General features: G+C 39.9%; 1 protein-coding gene across 2 annotated transcripts; it reads left to right on the forward strand.

The window, feature by feature from the left end:
- Positions 1–16,338: 16,338 nt before the first annotated feature.
- On the forward strand, positions 16,339–21,821 carry LOC108400628 (C-C chemokine receptor type 2). Of its 2 annotated transcripts, XM_037005601.2 has the most exons (3): positions 16,339–16,659; positions 18,012–18,147; positions 20,671–21,821. In XM_037005601.2, the coding sequence occupies exon 3, from the start codon at positions 20,682–20,684 to the stop codon at positions 21,783–21,785; it is 1,104 nt and encodes a 367-aa protein (XP_036861496.1). In that variant the 5' UTR covers positions 16,339–16,659; positions 18,012–18,147; positions 20,671–20,681; the 3' UTR covers positions 21,786–21,821. The 2 variants fall into 2 exon arrangements, with proteins under 2 accessions (XP_036861496.1, XP_036861495.1); XM_037005600.2 differs by lacking the exon at positions 18,012–18,147.
- The last annotated feature ends 89 nt before the right edge of the window (positions 21,822–21,910 follow it).

Genomic DNA, 21,910 nt, shown 5'->3' on the forward strand with positions numbered 1-21,910 from the left:
ACCAAGGGAAAGGGACTGGGGAGGATGGCTGGGAAGGGAAGGATAGACCCATTTTCAAGGTCCTTGACTGCATATTTGGTACCCTCTCTACTACAGAAAACCTCTTTTCTCTAGACCAGTGGTTTTCAAACATTAGTGTTCATCAGTTTTGACTGAAAGGCTAGTTTAAACATAGATGACCCCTCCCCAAGAGCTTCTGATTCTGTAGTTTGGAGTGGGGCCCATGAATTTGCATTTCTGACAAGCTCCCCAGTGTTTCCGGTGCTGCCAGTCTGTGGCCCACACTTAGAGCAGCCAGGCTCTAGATATCCTAATTTGAAAACCGGTCAAGCTGATGTGGCAAATGAGTAAGAACCAAACTTCTGCATCTTATGTCTTTACTGTCACTCCTAATCAATAGCCTGCACATGATCCCACCCATTTCCCTCTTGGCTTCTCATCTGCACCCATCCCTCCTTTCCCTTCCGTTGCCTTCTCTCCAGGTACCTCATACCAGGAGGTCCTTATAATGGCCTCCTAGCCTATCAACCCAGGAGGTTTCTTTGGCGTAAATCCACACTGCCTGCCCCATCAGATTTAATTTGACAAACACTGAATCATTTAAGGAAGATTTGGGATTAAAAATCTTTTGTTCCTCCGCATTGCCTAAAACTCTTGAACTTACCATTCAAGGTCTTCCGTGATGTTTATGAATCAACCGAACACTTTTGCCTTATCTCCAGTGACATGATTCACCACCTACCATGCTATCGCTCTTTCTCTCTCCATACCTTTGCTCATGCCGTTTCCTCTACCTGAAACACCCTCCCTCACTACCCAGATTAAAATTCTTCAGAGCTCATTTCAACTGGCCTTTCCTCTTTCTTTCATGAAAACCTCCCTCCTCTGAGCTCTCCAAAGCACAGAGGTCTACGTTTGTGACCATTGTCTCATGCTTCTTTGTATTAAAATTTCTACAACTTGTCACACTGTCATCCTGAGGACAGACACCTATCATGCCTTGTGCATCTTTGTATTTTATTAGCACAGTACACCAAATACTTCAGGTACTCAAGCCAGCATTTGATGAATGAATGTATACACCTTGTTTCCTGTCATATTTGTATGTATTTGAAGTGAACCATTAATTTCCCTGAAATGCGCTGAGAAAGTAAATTTAGGAAGGTCAGTACAAAGTCATTAACAAAAATAAAGGACAATTTATGGAAAATTACCAAGAGTTAATCATTACATATTGCAATCCTCATCCATCTGACTTTAAAACCAGCTAACTATAAGCCAATTAATTAATTTTATTGCCTTAAAGGGGAAAAGATAGTAAAATATAATAAAAAAGCCGCCAACTGGTCCCACATCCCATAGAGCCCCACTGATAAAATGAGACCCTGCGATAATACTTCATAAACAGTAAAATTCCTGGTTCTCTTGACAGTGAAGCAAGAACTGGGAGAGAAGTCTGAAAAGCCCTTGAATCCGCCTGCCACAGCTTCTGAGGGTGACGGCCTTCCTCTCCTCTGCCTTCCAAAGCACAGTTAAGTTCTTATGGATGACCTCTAACCATGGACACCAGGGAAGTCACATCAAATCTATAAAAGGAAAGGGATTCTGGGAAATGTAGTTTCTTGCTTCCTTTCTACATGCCCCTGATCGAAAACCTTTACTCTTTTACATTATACTTAACATTATCCTTAGCAAGACATTATACAGTGTGGTCCCATCCAATTCCACAAACCTCCACATCATACTCTCCCTGACTGATCATGCTTTGGGTGCATTGGCCTCAAAAACATGGGTTCTTCATCCAGATAGCTTAGTGGTTTCACTTTATGGTTGTGCCCTTTCTGCTGTGAAGATATGGCAGTGGCAAATCCAGGCTCTAAAACAAGCATTATCTCTGGAATCTAGAAGTGGAGCAGAAAATTAGTGTGGTAAGTGGAGCTAAACTACAGCCTGGGGGGTCCAATCCCAGGAGTGGGTGATAACAGCCATGAGTGTGGCTTCTAATTACTAATAGGTATAAAAGTGCTTGAGAAGGGGTTTGGATTCAGGCTGGGTCTTAAAAATGAAGACTCTACAACTCTGAAAAGAAGGCTGGCTGGTGTCGCCCACTCTCTCCCAGGGCTATGGCTTATGCACAGCAGCAGGCCTAGGGACACAGGAGGGCCTGGGCATCACCTGGCAACCAGGCACCGAACCACGCCACATGCTCTCACATCTCCAATGTCCTCTCAGAGTAAGTGCTTTGAACCACCACACAAAGCCTGGTTCTGGCCTAAGGGACTAAATGAAGGCAGCCACAAAATAGCTGGACAGGGAAACACAAGCATAAAAGAAGGAGGAAGACCAAATATTCTTTCATTCAAAATTAGACCACAAGTCAAAATCCCACAATTTGTGAAGAAATTGGTAATAAAGACAAGTGGGAATATACACAGCCAAGCCTTATAGCTTAAAGTCAGAGGCTACGATGAGGTTCTACCACTCTTGACAGAAGAATGCAGGGAGGGTATAGAAATACATTCAAATGTTTGACTCTCATGGAGATTATTGGTCATTTTCTAATGCTCTCCTTTCTTAGTAATACCATCTTTCTTAGTAACAAAATCCTAGGCAAGGCAATCACAGCCAGGCAAGAGATGACTTTTCATGCCTTCCGTTGCTGCTTGGTATCAATAAGTCTAGCCAATGAGAAGAGAACAGAAGTGTGGTGTGGAACTTCTGCAAATTATCTTCAAAAGCAAAGGGATGAGTTACCATTATTCCTTCCTCATTTGCTTTGTTCTGCTGTCTGAATGTGGGCATGATGGCTAGGGCCATTTTCTACCATCAAGTGACCTTGAGAATAGAAGCTTTGTGCAAGAGATGGGGTGGGATAGAAATAAAAGAAGTAGTAATAAACCTCAATATTATTAAGAAGGCAATAATCCCCAAATTGATCTACAGATTCAACTTAATTCCTATTAAATTCTGGCCGATGTTTTTGCAGAAATTGACACACTGATCATAAAATTGATATGGAAATACAAAGACCCCAGAACAGTCAAAGCAATCTCGAAAGGAAGAATGAACAACGTTGGAAGACTCATGCTTGGTGATTTCAAAATGTATTTAAAAGCTACAGTAATCCAGACAATGTGTTACTGGTATAAGAATAAACATATAGATCTATGGAATGAAATTGAGAGTCTAGAAGGAAAATCTTTTATTTACGGTCAGTCAGTTTTCAGCAGACTGCCAAGACCATTCAGTGGGGGGAAGAATGATCTTTAAAACAAATGCTGCTGGGACGACTGGACAGCCACATGCAAAAGAACGGATGTGAATCCCATCTTTGGGGCCGCCAGGCTGTCGGTCCCCTGAGACTACAGACACTCTGCTCCTGTAGCTGTACCAGCAATGTTCTGTTTACAACTTCCCCATCGGAAAAAAGAATGAGTGTGAATGCCTATCTCATTTCATACAAAAAGTTAACTCAAAACGAATCATAGAGCTAAATGTAAGAGCTAAAGCTGTAAAACTCAAAAGAAAACATAAGGGAAAATCTTCATGACCTTGAGGGAGGCAGTGGTTTCTAAGATATGACACCAAAAGCACCAAGAACAAGAGAAAAAAATAGATTATTTGGAATTTCAAAATTAAAAACTTTTATCCTAAAAATGATACTACCAAGGAAGTGAAAAGACAACCCACAGGATGGGAGAAAATACTAGCACATAATATATCTAATAAGAAACTTGTATCCAGAATACACAAAGAACACCTACAGCTCAACACCAAAGAGATAAATAATCCAACTAAAAACTGGGCCATGGATATGAATAAACATTTCTCCAGGGAAATACAAAAACGGCCAATAGGTACATGAAAAGATGTTCAACATCATTATCTATCAGGGAAATGCAAGTCAAAACCTATTCACACTTACCCAGATGGTTATAATAGAAAACATAGATAACAACTATTGCTGGCAAGGATGTGCAGGAATTGAGACCCTCATACATTGCTGGTGGGAACATAAAATGTACGGGAGCAGCTTTGAAAAACAGTATGGCAATTCCTGAAAAAGTTAACCATAGAGTTACTATGTGAGCTAGCAATCCAACTCTTATGTATATATCCAAGAGAAATGAATGCATATGTCCCCACAAAAGCTTATACATAAATGCTCATATCAGCTTTATTCATAACAGCCCCCAAGCGGAAACAATCCAAATATCCATCAGCTAATGAGCAAATAAATAAAATGTGGCATATCTATACAATATTATTTGAAGGAATGAAGTACTAGTATGTGCTAAAAAATGGATGAAGCTTGAAAACACTATTCTAAGTGAAGAAGTTAGTCACAAAAGACCACATACTATATGATTCCATTGGTATGAAATGTCCAAGAGAGAAAAATCTAGAGACAGAAAGTAGTTCAGTGTTTGCCAAGTCCTGGGCTTCACAGGAGGAAGGGAGTGGGAGAAATGGTGGAGAGTAACCTGATAATGGGTACTGAGCTCTTTGGTGATGGAAATATTTTAAAATCAGCCTCTGGTGATGATAGCCCCCAAAAATTTGAATGGTATAGTTTATATGGGTGGATTGTATGGTTTGTGAATTACATCTCAACAAAACATAAATATCAGGGGAAAAAATGGACTATATGATAATGACATAGCTAATTGATTAGCATATAGGGAAAAACTTAGATCCTTACCTCACACTATTCACCAAAATAAATTCTAGATGAATCATAAATCTAAATGTGAAAAGGAAAAACATAATACTTTTAAAAGAACATCTTTATGAAATTGCAATAGAAAAGATTCTTTAAACAAGATAGAAAAACACTACTCAAGAAATGTTTTGATGGATCACATAAAATAAAATAATTACATAAAAATTACTGTTCATCAAAAGACACCATGAATAAAGTTAAACTACAAACAGTGAGAATATACTTGCCACTGATATTTTTTTAAAGCTTAATATCCAGAATTTATAAACATCTCCAAGAAACTTCATTAGTAACCAGGTAAATGCAAATTAAAACCACACTGAAATACCACGACCCATCACACTGGCGAATTAACTCAAGTCTGGCACACCTGGTACTGAGATGTCCTGATAATTCCATTCCTAGATGTATTGCCTAGAGAAATTCTGCTAAATATCTAAAGAGGATTCATTGTTGCATTGTCAAAATAGTGTAAAACTGGAATCAATTAATATATCCATCAGCAGGAAAAGATTTTTTAAATTGTGGTTTGTTTATGCAAAGCAATATTGCGTGAAGTAATTGGTGTTTCATTTCACCAGATGGAACCCTTTTGAACTAGTTCCATTCCAGCCATGTCTGATTACTGGGATTCTCCATTATGCATATTTAAAGTGAACATATTCTTTGATCTAGTATTCCCACTTTTAGCAATTTGCCAAAAAAGGCAATTATACTAGTGAGGAAAATATTAAAATCGTAAAATAAGTTGTAGATAATATAAGCAATATATCATTTTTTATTTTAAAATACATTAAAAAATATGTAGTGAACATAAATAAATCATGCATGAGAATGATAAACACCTAATTCACAATAGTGCTTGTGCTGTGAAAGGAAAGAGAGAGGACGACAGATGGGATTAAGGGAAAGTACACAAGGTAATTTCAGTCATAGCTTTATACTTTATACTTTTACTTTTAAAAAATAGAGTCAATGTGGCAAGAAAGATTCGTTAACATTAGGCAGTGAGTACACAGCTGCTCCATCATTTTTTTAAGATTTCCATATATTTAAATAGTCCATTTAAAAATGAAAACAATAAATAAATTAACACATAAATTTGTTAACTAGCTCTTTTCTACTCCCTGGCCTTCACCTATGTGGCTCCCCCTGCCTGGATTTCTTTATGCAGTGGTTAAGATGTAGAGCCGACTGCCTGGGCTTGAGTCCCGGTGCTGAGTTGACTTGGGGAGAGATTCTTCATCTCTTAGTGCCTCAGTTTCTCTTTCAACAATTGGGTATAAGGACAGTATTGAGCTTATAGAGTTGTTACAAGGATTAAACGTGGCCACTGTATGTCAAGCAGTAAAACAATGCTTAATAGCATTTAATAAATGTCTCCATCATTAATCATCATTGTCAATGTCACCACAATCATCACTATCATCATTATTAAATCTTGCCTAGTCAACTTTTATTTGCCTGTCATATTTTAGATACCATTTAAAATATTAGTTTTCAAAGAAGTCTACACCCTGACTCTCCAATATAAATCAGATTTCACAGGACCCTGTCCTTTTTTGTCCACACACTTATTAAAATTTGTAGCTATACATTTGTTGGTGATTTTATATGCTTAACATTTCCCTATCACTTTTTTTTATTGTTCCCTATCACATTTGAACATAAATTTTTCAAGGGCCAAGTCCGGATATGTTTTAAGGACACTGAATATAAAATGGTATCGATACTGAGTATTTATTTTTTTAATGAATAAATAAACACATGAACCATTTTATCATGTGGTCAGATGCAGCCATTAAAATTATGTTTATGGAGATTTTATGGCATGGAAAAAATTTTGGCTTTCTTAGTGAAAAACTGAAAGATACAAAAGTATACATATATGATATGACTACAATGACATACAAAGAATAAAAAAATAATAGTACAAATTGGGGGGCAATAGGAGAGATGTACATTCACAATATCATGCAACCACTACCTCTATCTACTTTTAAAATATTTCCATCACCCAAAAAAACACCCCAAACTGATTAAACTGTTTTTCTCCATTCTCCCCAGCCTTAGCTCCAGCAACCACCAATTTTCTTTCTGTCAATAATTGATCTGTTCTGGATATTCCATATAAGAGTCACACTGTATGTAATTTCTTATGGCTGGGTTCCTTCACTTCGCAGGATACACTGCAGAACGTGTCAGTACCACTTTTTTTTTTTGGATGGTTGTACATATAGACCACAATTTGTTTATCCACTCATCTGTTGATGCAGATTTGGGTTGTTTCCATCTTTTGGTTTTTATGAATAGTGCTGCTGTGAACATTCATGTACCAGTATTTGATTATCTGTTTTTTATTTTAGAGGGTGTATATCTAGGACTGGAATTACATGGTCATATGATAATTCTATGTTCAGTTTTCTTAGGAACTGTCAAAATGCTTTCCAAATTTGATTCACCATTGTACATTTCCACCAGCAATGTAAGAGAGTCCCAGTTTCTTTACACCCTCCCCTCACTTGTTATTTCCTTGTTTAAAAAAATGACAGCCAGCCTATTAGATATGAAGTGGTATCTCATTGTAGTTTAGATTTGCATTTCCCTAATGACTGATCATGTTGAGTAGATTTTCATGTGTTTCTTGGTCATTTGTATGCTTTCTTTGGAGAAATGTGTCTTGAAGTGCTTTGCCCAGTTTTAAATTGGGTTGTTTGTTTTTTTGTTATTGAGATACTGCACCTCAACATTCCTTATATTTCCTGGATACTAGAACCTTAGCAAATACATGATTTACAAATATTTTCTTTTATCCTATAGGTTGTCTTTTCACTTTATTGCTAATGCCTTTGATGAACAAAGGTTTTTAATTTTGATGATGCCCAATCTACTTTTTTTTGCTTCTATTTTTTGCAGAACTCATTCCAATGAAAGATCATAAAGATTTACACTATATTATCTTCTAAAATTTTTATTGTTTTAGCTTTTATATTTATATCATTTACCCATTTTGAGTTAATTTTATATAAGATATGAGGAAGGAGTCCAACATCATACTTTTGTATGTAGATATCCAGTTGTCCCAGCATCATTTGTTGAAGAGAATATTCTATCTCTATCCAGTGGTCTTTCACCTTTATTGAAAGTCAATTGGCAATTGATGTAGGAATTTATTTCTGGACTCTCAATTATATTCCACTTATCTATATGTCTATCCTTATGCTAGTACCATGCTGTTTTAATTACTATATGTTAGTAGTAAGTTTTGAAGTCAGGAAGTTCAAGTCCTCCAAAGTTGTTCTTTTTGTTGTCGCTGTTGTTTTTAAGATCGTTTTGGCTGTTCAGGGTCTCTTACAGTTCCATGAATTTGAGAATCAGCTTTTCTATTTCTGCAAAAGGTCATTGGAATTTTGATAAATAAAGTTGTCTTTTTCATTTCCTTTTTCAAGTTGTTCATGCTGGTGTATAGAAAAAATACAATTGATTTTCATTCCTTGATTTTTGTTTTCTGCAAATTTGCTGATTAATTCTAGTAGGATTTTGTGAATTGTTTGGGATTTTGTACATACAGGATCATGTCACCTGTGAAGAGAGATAGTGTAACTTAACCCTTTCTGATCTGGATACCTTTTATTTCCTTTTCTTACCTGTTTGCTCCGGCTAGAACTTCCATTACATTCTGAAGAGCAGGTGAAAGTGTGTCTCCTTGTGTTGTTCCTGATCTTAAAGGGAAACATTTAGACTTTTACCATTGAGTCTGATACTAGCTGTGGGGTTTCACAAATGCCCGTTAGCATGTTGAAGAAGTGTCCTCATTTTCCTCCTTTTTAGTGTTTTTGTTATGAAAGAGAATTGAATTAAATTTTTTTTAATTAAAAAAAATTTTAATTTAAATTTAAAATTTTTTTTAAAAAATCAAATGATTTTTCTATGTCAACTGAAATGATTATTTTTCTTCATTCTGTTAAAGTTGTGTATAACATAGGTTGATTTTCTTCTAACGAAACACTCTTGCCCTCTTTGGGATAAATCCCATATAGTCACGGAGTATAATCCTTCAAATGTGCTGTTGGATTCAGTTTACTAGTATTTTGTTGAGAGTTTTGCAATATCCCATATTCATGTCTTTGTCTAGTTTTGCTGGTTCCATAAAATGAGTTAGGAAACATTCCCTCCTTCTATTTTTAGGAAAAAATATGGGAAGGATTGATATTAATTTTTCTTTAAGTTTGGTAGAACTCACCAGTGGAGTCACCTGGTCCATTTTTCTGTTGGGAAGTTTTTGATTTCTGATTCTCTTTATTTTTTATAGATCTTTTCAGATTTTCTATTTCTGTCTGAGTCAGTTTTTGGTAATTTATATGTTTCTAGAAATTTGTGCATTTCATTGAGGTTATTTAATTTGTTGGTAGACACTGTAGTATACTCTTATAGTTATTTTTATTTCTGTAAAGTCAGCAGTTAATATACCCATTTCACCTGATTTTATCTTTTATTTGTCTTTTTTTCTTAGTTTAGTTAGACGTTTGTCACCTTTCTTGCTCTTTTCAAAGAATCAATTTTTGCTTTAGCATGCATTACCTATATATATATATATATATATATATATATATATATAGGTAAGATACATATGTATATATTTTATGTATCCATATATATCATTATATTATATATGTATGCACATGAGTTGCTTGACAAGTGAGTTGTCCTCCCCAAACTTGTCCTTTCCCCACCCACCAAGTATTTATGGTCCCTGCAAAGTCCATAGCAATTGGGTACACCTCCAACTAGCCACACATAGTCAGGATCTCTCTCACTATCTTCCATCACCCATGGCCCACCTGTGGTGACCCCTCAGTCATGTCCTCCAATTAGAATCTCTGTTCCACCCAGCTGTGTGGGTTTCTTCTCATGCCACCTACAAAGAGCACTATTTGGGTTTCTGCAGTTGGCTACAGCATTGTGCCCATCCCTGGGACACCTCAGAAACCACACTCAAATAGCAGATGATGTCAGAGGTGGAAGAGGAGCAGTTACAGTCTCTGTGCCCCGTATGAGGCCTCATCCTGCAGGCCACCACCCCATTCCCCTTCTACTCACCCTGCCTGGGGCTGCGGGCAGGTGATGCTGGTGAGAGTGAGGTCTGGCTTCTTGTCTGCCAGAACCAGCCCCTACCCCACCATTGTCATGTTCTGGGGTATCTAGAAACGCCTTTCAGGTACTCTGTCCTGACCCATTACCGGCCAAGAATTCCTCCCCAGAGCAGGCCACCTCTGAGGCCTTGAGGCCAAGATCTGAGTCTAATATCAGAGTAGCTTAAAACATCTGGACTGTCAAAAAGCACAAGATCATCTCCCTACTACAGGGTTCAAATGACAACCCTTTAAGTCACTGAGACGGCTTTCCAGCAAATGAATGTATTAAAGATCCTGAATTTACCTTCATTTCCCCCAAATTTATTTGGCATGAAAGTATGAAAACATCTAATCTGCTACCTTTATACTCTAAATTAAAATAAACACTTAAATTACCGTTTTAATGACATTTTTATTTCTATATTTCATCACATTTTCTTCTCTGTTCTTGGTTCCCTTGGAAATGGTGGAGAACTTGGAAGATCAGGGAGAAATTCATGTCTGACCTGTCACTTGACACTTTTCCTTTCCAAAAATCATTTGCAGTTTCTGGGCTTTCTTTCTGTGACTCTGTGTCCTGTTATGTTACTTTTTCATTTGGGACCCAAATAGTGGAAATAGTTTATATTATTTTTATACTGAAGACATGACCAGAACATGTAGGAACATGTAACTGTGCTTTTTCTATGGGTATCCTATTAGTCCAAATCATTGTGTCTAACCAAAACTGAAGAATGTAAAATCCTAGAGCTCACTGAACTATTTTAGTAGGGCACAGGAAGCATGCAAACCATAGAAACCACAACCAACCTAAAGCATCTGTGTTGATAAAAGGCAAGAATTTATCTTTGAAAACTGTTAACCAAACAAATCCATCACAGATAAGTAAGGAGGTTACAAGGGGCATCATCAAAGCACCCTTTGGCTATTGATAAACTTTCCTGTCTTCTCGCCCCAGCAGTAATTCTCCCCATCCATGCTTTTTCTCATGTTTCATTTGGCTGAGTATTGCCATCCTTGGAGGGAAAGAGGCTCTTAGAACGACTTAACTTTCAGCTTCAATGGCCTAAACACTAACTCAGATGCTGACCTTTACAGTATGAATAAATAAGAATCTCAGACTTACGGCCAGTGTCTGTCTGACCCTTCCATCTTCATTCAGGGACTGTGAATAATTTTATTTCATTGCTTATGGAAGAGTTGAGTGTCTCCTCATCTCTGCCCCAGGTCACCTTGAGGTGACCACAGCCATGCCTCCTATGTGATCTGGCTTGGTGAGCAGTCCTGTTAGAACAGGAGGTGGGTGACACCCCAAGTCTGCTCAAGAGGCCATAGTCCTTTTCCAGATGGAGAATTTCAGAAACTATGAACCTAGTGCCAGCAGGTAGATGAGAGGTTCTCAGACTCATGGAAAAGCATCTTTCTTAACTTTCTCCATGCCCATAAAGAATTTTAAGGTGTACCTACCTACGGTCCCAATTTTCTGACTATATTCATGGACCAGGTAAGAATAAATTGACAAGAAAATATCGTTTGTTTGATGGCTCTGTAGCTGTTAGTCATTCTCCCCCAAATCCACTCTGAACCCCAGGAAGCTGAAGTCTGTAGGCTACTTCACCTGAACTCCCTGCTGCCCCTCTTCCCACTACAGTTACTGGGAAGCTCCGGCAGGAGATGAGGGTGCATTCAGCTCCTGCTTTCCTCCTGCATTGCCGAAATTCTACCACTAGCTGCATCCTTCAGCCTTCACTTCTCAGCTCCAGCAGGGCTCAAGTGCTACTGTAAATTCTTTCAAGCCTTCAAGCATAGGCGTAACAGCTCCCATTGTCGCTGCCACCTCATCGCCCCTGCTAGTTCTCTCAACCCTGCCTCCCCTTCTGTGCATACTATTATCCTTATACAGTCTCTCAATTGACTGTGCCATCTGTTCCCTGTGCTGGAAATAAGCCGAGATTCAAATCCTCGCTCTATCACTACTGCCTCTGCCCCTTCCTCTGTTTATAAAATTACAGGGCTGGAGACACTGATGTCTACTGGGAAGATAAAATTTGGAGTAGTCTTAATCAGCAAGAACAAAATTCCTAGGTCTTCACTTTCTCCATCCCAGGGTGCCTCGAAGGAACTAGCAGCAAGATGCTCGAGTCAGAAACCTCCATATATGGGAGTAGACACTGCATCAGTGGGGTAAGAATGACCTATTTTGCTACTGAAATCTCAAAAAGACCCTTCCAATCCCTGCTGGAGACCACATTAGGGGACAAATGGTGAACTTCTACTGTTTCTGATCAAGCAAGAAGCTCTCTTCAGGGAAAAACCTGAGACCCTTCTTGCTTAGCACAAAAACTAGGTCTTGTGCAGGATACATGGTTACAACAAATTGAAGCCTAGGAAAGACACCTGGACTGCACTGAGTGTTTTATTGTGGCTGTTGTCATTAGCAACTATCTGTGGAGTGCTGACTGCATACCAGGCACTGCTCTAGCTGTTTTAGATTCGTTTAAACCTCACAGAACTGAGGCTTTATTATCCCTATTTTTTAGTTGAGAATACCAAAGCTTAAAAATTTGTCAAGGCCACAGCTTGAGATCCTGCTCCCAAGGTCTGCTGAATTCCAGAAAGTTCCAGGAGCCAACTCAGATGACCCAGTGTTGCCTATGGGAACTTAGAAATATTCCTAAGTGTAGTGCCTACATTGAAAAACTTGTGATGTTGACAGTGATTTCTTTTTTTATTGTGTTGAAATAAACATAACATATATTATGTTTACATAACCAAAAAGTTACCATCTTAATCATTTTTAAGTGTACAGTTCAGTGGGGTTAAACATATTTGTAATGCAGTGCAACCATTACTACAATCCATTTCCATAACTCTTTGATCTTGCAAAACTGAAACTCCATACCTATTGAACAATAATTCTCCATTTACTCCTCATCCCAGCACCTGTCAACCACCATTCTCCTGTCTCTGATCCTGACCACTCTAAATATTTCATGTAAGTGAAATATAGTATTTGTCTTCTTGTGATTGGCTTATTTCATTTAGCATAATATCCTCAAGGTTCACCCATGTTATAGCACATATCAGAATTTTCTCCTTTTTTAAAGTTGAATAATATTCCATCATATGTATATACACTGCATTTTGCTTATCTATTCATCTGTCATAGACACTTAGATTCCTTCCATGCTTGACCTATTGTGAGTAATACTGCTATGAACATGGATGCATAAATATCTCTTCATGACACTGCTTTCAATTCTTTTGGGTATGTAAGCTGGATCACAAAGTAATTCTCCTTTAATCTTTTGGGGACCTTCCATACTGTTTTCCATAGTAGCTGTGCCATTTTAAATTCCCACCAATGGTGCACATGTATTCCAATTCCTTCACACCCTTACCAATACTTGTTATTTTCTGTTTTTCTGTTTTTTGGATTGTAGCCATCCTGATGAGTGTGAAATAGTATCTCTTTGTAGTTCTGATGCATTTCCTTAATGCTCAGTGAATCAATGGTGTTCAGCATCCTTTCATGTGCTTATTGGCCTTTTGTCTATCTTCCTTGGAGAAATGTCTATTCAAATCTTTCTTTAATCAAATTGTCTTTTCATCATTGAGTTTTAGGAGTTCTCTATTTTTAATGTGGCCTATCGGGCACTTGAGAGGAATGTGTATGCTGTTGGTCTTGGGTGTCTCCACAAGTATAGCAGATCTAGTTGGCTTATTGTGTGGTTCAAGTCCTATGTTTCCTTGCTTATCTTCTATCTGGTTGTTTCACCTATTATTGAAAATGACATATTGAAGTCCCCAACTATTGTTTGTCTTCAGTTCTGCCAGGTTTTGCTTCATACATTTTGATTTTTTAAATCCATTCTACCCTTCTCTGTCTTTTGATTAGAGAGTTTAATCCATTTACATTTAAAGTAATTACTGGTAAGGAAAGACTTAATTCTGTCATTTTGCCATTTGTTCTATACATGCCTTACAGCTTTGTTGTCCCTCGTGTCTGGAATTACTGTCTCCTTTTGTGTTTAGTTAATTTTAGTAGTGAAAGTTTAAAACTAATTTTATATACTTTTGTGTGTTTTATGTAGCTATTTTCTTTGTTGTTATTGTGAAATCACATTTAACACCCCAAATTTATAATGTTCTAATTTAAATTTATACAAGCTTAGTTTCATTAGGATACAGAAACTCTGCTGTTTTACAGCCTCATCCCCACCCCTTTTGGTTGTTGATGCCCAGTATTGCATCTTGTACTTTGTGTCCCCCAAAACAAATAACTCATTTATATGAATTATTCTTCTAAATTATATAGAAAACAAAACATGGAGTTAAAAGTCAAAGATACCATAATACTAGCTCTCAGACTAATAACTTTTCAAACATATTACTCTCTTTAATCACATAGAAAACAAAAAGTAGAGTCACAAAACATTGTTACGATAATATGAGTTTTCATAATTGACCATGTATTTAGCTTTATTTCTACATACAATTTTGAGTTACTGTCTAGTGTTCTTCCATTTCACCTGTAGGACTCTCTGAGCATTTTTTGTAGGTCAGTTCTAATGGTAATGAACTCCTTCAGCTTTTGTTTATCTGGGAATATCTTAATTTCTCCCTCACTCTTAAAGATAGTTTTGCCAGATTCAGGAATCTTGGTTGACAAATTTTTCTTTTCGCACTTTGAATATGAGGGCACTGCCTACTGGCACCAGAAATTCTGATGAGAAATCTGCTGCTAATCTTACCAAGGATCCCTTGTATTTGATGAGTCACTTATCTCTTGTGGCTTTTGAAAGTTTGACTATAATGTGCCACGGTGTGGGCCTCTGAATTCAACTTACCAGGAATCCACTGAACTTCTTAGATGCTTATATTCATGTTTTTCTTCAAACTGGGGAAGATTTTGGCCATTATTTCTTTAAATATTTTCTCTGTCCCTTTCTCTCTTTTCTTCTGGGACTCCCACAGGTCCCCCAACTCTGTTCATTTTTCTTCAATCCTCTTTTTTTGTTCCTCAGACTCAATAATTCCCATGGTCCTACCTTCAAATTTGTTGATTCTTTTTTCTTCCATAAAAATCTGCTTTTGAATCCCTCTAAAGAATTTTTCATTTCTATTATTGTATTTTTCAGCTCCAGAATTTTTTTGGCTTCTTTTTAGGTTTTCTATAATTTGGACATACATGGTTTTCTTGACTTTTTCTATGTTCCTTTGTTCTTTGACTATCTTTGAGAGATTTGCTTTAATGTCTTTGTCCAGTATACCTGCTATCAGATCTTTCTCAGGAACAGTTTTTATTGATTCAACTTTTCCTTTGAATGGGCTATATTTTCCTATTACCTGGTATGCCTTGTGATTTTTTTTGTTGTTGAAAACTGGACATTTGACTCTAATAATGTGGCAACTCTGGAAATCAGATTCTCCGCCTTCTCCAGGGTTTGTTGTTTTTTTATTATTTTTGTCTTTTGTTTTTTCTTGTTTTTATTCCAAGGATCAGCCTGAAGTGTGAATGTAAGGTTTTCTCCAGTCTCTTCTGAACTTGTGTCTGTACCTGTCCCTGGGTATGCACAGTCACTTTCTTATTTTCTGCAGAAATTCAATTTGCTTTTGAAGGTCCTAGTCTTTAAAGTCTGGCTACCAGAAGGGGAAAGAGAGAATAACAAAGGGGAGAAAAATAAGGGGTACTGGTTCTTTAAATCCCATGAAAGTAACTTTAACCAAAGGGGCAGGACTTACAACAGTGGGGGAAATGCAACAGCAATGGCTGCCCACCTCTTGGTACTTCTGAAATCAGAAGTAATAATCAGGGATAAGAGCAAGATTCCTGATATTTGGAGGTAAGGGTCAAATTTTCACCCATCGCAGCTCCTGCAAGCTATGTGCAAACTGCTCCAGAAACAGGTACAAAGCTTCCTGCCAAGGTTGGAGGGGGACAGAAAGGGGGATGGGTAGTTGCTACTGTGCTAAGAGCTAAAAAAGACCAAAGTTAGCTACATTTGAAAATCCAAGCCTTCCCCTGAATGTTGCAGGTCTTCAATAGACCCCAGAATTCCAAAATAGTTACATCAAACAGATTCTGCTGTCTAGGTGGGAGATAGATTCCTGGTCTTCCTACTCCACCATCTTCCCAGAATCTCAATGGTGCTTTCTTTTAGGAAAACTTCTTTCTGAGGAATGGGACCCATAATAACTGAAGTTCTTGCTAAGGACATCTCTGACACAAGACACCATCCAGCATTCATCTTTTCATTAAATGCTCAATCTAAATAAAATTTATAACCAGATCCCAAATCCATGATGCCACTAAAACAGTGCACATGATCACATAAAACCTCCTTATATTTCCTCCACCATCACCAACATCCCCCAGTAGCATTTCTCCTCTGGGAAATGAAGTTCTGTTGTGCTCATTTCATGCAAATTATCACTGGCACAGAGAGTAGATTGCAAGATACAGACTCACACATACAGAAGCCCAGTCTTCACAAGAGCAGATGTGCAGGGTGTGCTTGACAGATGCAGGGTTGCATAAGCAAAAGATTTCAAAATGTATCCTACCCTGGAGACCTCAACCTAGTGTACAACGTTCCTGGCTGGAAAAGAAGAACTGTATCATTCTTTTTTTTTTTTTTTCATATCTTTACCATTACTTGCCCTTGTATCTCCGCCTTCTCTTTCTGCAGGAAACTTTATTTCCTACTTCTGCCCACCAAGTCTCTACCTCCAGATCCGTTTGGTTCAGTTACTGAGAAGGGTGACACACCAGTGCCACTTGGAAGAACCCATCTCACGGTGAGTTGTGGGTGCTTTTTCCATTACTTAATGAATCATAGGCTCAGAGCATCTCAACCCTGGGACTGCAGGGGCTGGGAGCACACTGAAGGTCTGTAGAGCCCAGGCCCCTGGGGGGTGATCAAGATGGAAGAAAGGGGTGGAGGGTGGCGTCTACACCAGGAATGTTGGAGAGACCTTGACAACAGTGAGGACGTGCAGAACAGGATGGGGGCACCCGTCGGGGCTCAGGTAGTAGGAGAGAGTGCAATAAAAGGGGAGATCAAGCAACTCAGGAGAATCAGGCTTCTCGACTGTTACTTGTCTTGCTCTTCCCCTCCCAGCCCCCAAGGACTTTGAGGAGCTGGAAGTTTCTGCCTTTAATTTTTCTCTCCCTCTGGTCCATATATATGATATATGGCTTTGAACCAACACATGTCTCTTGCCTCAAGAGGTCCACAGAGGCGGACTTGAGGAATTTATTTTTCTGAGAAGCATCTTTTCATCTCTTCTGGAGGATGTGCCTTGACTCATGAAAGCGACAGGTGGATCGGTGCATTTCAGCCACCATGGCAACTGTCTGCTGTGTTAGGAGCTAGGCAAGCTGGAGTGACTGGGAAAAATGAATAAAAAAAGGAGGTGGCTGGCATTTGAGAGGCCAGTGCGGGTAAACAACAAAGCTTAGAGGACACAAGGTGCAGTGGCCAGGGCAGTTCTCCCTGCATGCCCACTCCCACCCCCCAGTCTGAATTGCCAGAATGAGGGTCTAGGCTGTACATTTCTGATTAAGAAACCCCCTGTGTGATACTGAAGCTCTGCATCGAGAACCACCGATCCAGTCCACACTTTCCCATACAGATGAGATTAGGTCCGTTTTTAATTACAGGACTGCCCCAAAGGCTTGCTGCAGCTAAGTGGCTGTGTGCCAGGATCCCCAGTACATCAGTGTGTATAAGGTTTCCCACTGTATTGCCTGGGAGTCTGGTCCAGTGGAGCATTTTTATTCTCAGCAGCTTGCAGCCTCCTGGTGCTCTGTCATTCAATTATTCAACTGATAGTTATGTAGTAGCCTCTATGTGCCAGGTTGGGTTCTGAGGAACCAAGATGCCTCATGGCAAAATGAAGATCTCTGCTTTCATGGAACTTATTTTTTGGCATAAATGTGTGTGTGTGTGTGTGTGTGTGTGTGTGTGTGTGTGTGTATCCACGTGCGTGTGCATGTGTGTGTATGTGTGTGCATGTATAGGTGGGGCGTGCTTGTGTAGGTGAGCATGTGGACTTTAAGGCCAAATGCCAAAGAATTTCTGCTCAAGGCATGAGAGAATACCTGGAAAATCTGTTAACTGTTGTTCCCCATCCTTCTCTTCTCTCAGAGCCTGGAGATGGAAGCCCCTGAGAGTGTTTAAAATTGAATAGTCCAGGGTTCAAATTCTAGCTCAACCATTGTTTTGTGAGTTTGGAAAAGTCATTTAATCCATCCATGACTGAATTTCTTCTCTTATAAAAGGTGTAAGTACTTATGTCAAAAAATTGTTATAAGGATTAAATTGATCAATGTGTACAAAATATTTAGCATAGCACCTGGAGCTTAAGAGGTACTCAACTAATGATCATAGTTGTAATTCTTCAGGTGGATACAATTTTTTTTCCAAGTTTAATTGGAGGTTTTATTTAGTTGCTGCAGATTTCAAGAATCTGGCTCAGACTTGGTGAAATGTAAGATCTTTGAAATGTATCCATCATGAGAGAAAATGAAGAATAAGAATAAGATAAAAACAATTTCACAGTCACGACCAGGAATAAATTAATATTCCTCAGAATCAAGCTTAATGATGTTAAGTGTCATGCTTATTTTATAAAGAATTTCATACATTCTTTCAGCAAGCATTGGTGCCTTGTTTAACCAGGTGCTATCATAAGAGCTGGAGATAGAAACATAATCTAGTCCTTGACCTCACGGAGCACACAATGTGTAGAAGATAATGTGATAAGTACTTTCTCAGAAGCATGCACAGTGTGATGAGATGATAAGAGTGATTAGATAGAAGAGGCAGCTAAGGCTTCACAGAAAAGGGGAATTTGAGCAGGAAGTACTGCAGGATGAATAGGAGCCCACCAGTCATCTCAGGCAGAGGGGCAAGCATATGCAAACCCACTGAGGCATGAAGGTAATGGTGAGTGTGGAGAGCAAAGAAAGACAATGGCCCTGTCAGAGCATGGCCTCTGGGATCTGAGGAGTGATCAGAGATGAGGCTGAGAAGAAGTGAGCCTAGAAAAGGCATAACGAGTAGGCTAGCATTACCTATGAGACCCCAACGCATACAAATCAATCAAGGAGCTCCTGGAGGTTTTAAGCTGAGAAGTGCATGATTCTATTTCAGTTTTAGAGAAGACAGATTGGACGGGAGCTTGGCTAGGCACAAGCCATGAGCAAAGGAAAAACCATAACAAAACCAGAAGTGAGAAACGTACAGGGCAAGAAAATGGCAGTTGAAAGGGGTACAGAGGGGATGCATCTGAGAGGCGTTTATGAAGTAGAATTCACATAACACGACATTAACAGTGCACAGCACCTCTCTGCAGCAGGTGCTGCCTTAAGTCCTTGTCTCATGCATTTTCACAGGAACTCGGTGTAGTTTTGTATACATAGAAACTGATAGTTGAAGAAGTAATTAGCCCCAAATTACACAACTTGTAAATTGAAGACAGGATTTAAATCTAGGTCTGTTTGGCTCCAAAGGCCTGGCTCCAAATCTTCTGAAGAAGAGGGCTCCCCTATAATGCCAAGCCCTGCTTCCTAGGCTACGGCATAAATGACAATAGCCAAGGTTAGGTATCCACAAGATAAAGTAAATCTCGGGGGGGTGTTCAGCTTGGGGTGGGTTGGATTTGAGCTTTGTATATGACACCCACTTTGCTCACTGCTATATCTCCAGAGCCTAAAACTGAGTATGGCCACAGGAGGTGCTCAGTAATTATTAGTTAAATGAATAAACCCAGGGGGAGATAAGCAGTTAGGCAATGGAAAATTCAACTTTTGAGGTGTAGGAGTTGAAAGGTGGAACTGGAAAGAGCTTTGAGAAAAATTAGCCTGCAGGGGATTTAGAACTCTGAGATTAGAAGGCATGATTCAGGAAGAACTTTGGAGTGAGAATAAAGAGACAAAAGGTAAAGAGCAGGAGGCAAGGACGGTGCCTGGGGACTCTTGCTTGTGGGCAGGCGGTGGAGGCACCAAGGAGGAAAATCAACAAGAAGTTGTGAAATAGGAGCTGGCTGACCTCTTGGAACCAAAGGAGTTTTGAAAGAGCAGAAGGATCAAATGTTCAATGAAGATCAAACAGAAATGAAGCTAGGGCATTTAAAATTGGTTGTCACTGCGACCTTGGCCAGAGAGGTCTTGGCAGGATACTGGAGGCAGAAAGTTGAGAGAGGGATCAGAACGCTTTAGGCTGCAAGTATCAGAAAATGCAACTCATAATGGCTTATATATATTCTTGTCAAATAACAAAGAGTCGGAAAGCAGGCAGTTCAAGGGTGGGCTTAGGTGATGTTGAGACTCTGCTTAGTTTTGCTCCGGTTCTCTGAGTCTTTCATTCACAGTCCCCAGCAGCAGGCCTCACAAGGCAAGCTACAAAAGCAGAAGAGGGTGGGCCAGGGTTTCTTTTGTACTTCTTATCAGAAAAGAGCATGCCCCGAAGCCCATAGCAGAACCGCCTTACATATTCCCATCCAGGAACGGGACCCAGGCTTATGTGCCATCTGCGGAGGAAGTAGAGAGAACGCGTGTCCAGCATGGTTAGCCTTAGAGCGAGAGCCGGGCTCCCTGGGAAGGCCAAGGGTGTGGGGAAGTGGCTGGTGGGGCAACTGCTACTAGGCATAAAGGGAAGTGATGAGCCGGCACGTGTGCCCTCAGGGAGATGGCTGCAAAGCACACACAAAGGCTGGGGCCCCGCTGAGGTGGAGCAAGGATACTTTTAAGACCAGGGATTGCAGCAGATATGTTGTATGTTATCATTTATTCTCTGTTTACAGGACGAAGGAAGATGAATGTCTCCTTCAGTCACAGCGTACTGTCCACATCTCATTCTCTGTTTACAACAAATATCCAGGAGAACAACGAAGAGCCCACCACCTATGACTATGATTACAGCGCACCCTGCGAAAAGGCCGACGTGAGACAGATCGCGGCCAGGCTCCTGCCTCCGCTCTACTCGCTGGTGTTCGTCTCTGGTTTTGTGGGCAACCTGCTGGTCGTCCTCATCCTGATAAACTGCAAAAAGCTGAAGAGCATGACTGACATCTACCTGCTCAATCTGGCCGCCTCTGACCTGCTTTTCCTTCTTACTTTCCCGGTGTGGGCTCATCATGCTGCGAACGGGTGGGGCCTGGGGGACGCGATGTGTAAATTATTCACAGGGCTGTATCACATTGGTTACTTTGGAGGATTCTTCTTTGTCATCCTCTTGACCATTGATAGGTACCTGGCTATCGTCCATGCTGTGTTTGCTTTAAAAGCCAGGACGGTCACCTTTGGGATGATGACAAGTGGGGTCACCTGGGTAGTGGCTGTGTTTGCCTCTCTCCCAGGAATCATCTTTGCCAGATCCCAAAATGAAGATTCCCTCAGCTCCTGTGGACCTTCTTTTCCAGTAGGATGGAAGAATTTCCACACTATCATGCGGACCATCTTGGGCCTGGTCCTGCCACTGCTGGTCATGGTCATCTGCTACTCGGGAATCCTCAAAACCCTGCTTCGGTGTCGAAATGAGAAGAAAAGGCACAAGGCCGTGAGGCTCATTTTCGTGATCATGATTGTTTACTTTCTTTTCTGGGCTCCGTACAACATCGTTCTTCTCCTGAGCACCTTCCAAGAATTCTTTAACGTGAGTAACTGTAGGAGCAGCAGTCAGCTGGACCGAGCCATGCAGGTGACGGAGACCCTCGGCATGACGCACTGCTGCATCAACCCCATCATCTACGCCTTCGTCGGGGAGAAGTTCAGACGGTACCTCTCCGTGTTTTTCCGAAAGCACATCGCCAAACACCTCTGTAAGCAGTGCCCAGTTTTCTATGGGGAGCCGGCAGATCGAGTGAGCTCAACCTACACCCCTTCCACTGGGGAGCAGGAAGTCTCGGTTGGTTTGTAAATCAGTAGCAGTTTGCTGGTTACTTTTAAAGGGAGATAGCAATCTGTAGATGGTAATAAACCTCAAGGGTTTGTTGAAGGACAGAGGCCTGTGAATCTCTAAAGCAAGTGTCCAGGAGCTCCAGG

The sequence above is a fragment of the Manis javanica genome, chromosome 3 (assembly GCF_040802235.1).
Source record: "Manis javanica isolate MJ-LG chromosome 3, MJ_LKY, whole genome shotgun sequence".
NCBI classification, from domain to species: Eukaryota; Metazoa; Chordata; class Mammalia; order Pholidota; family Manidae; genus Manis; species Manis javanica.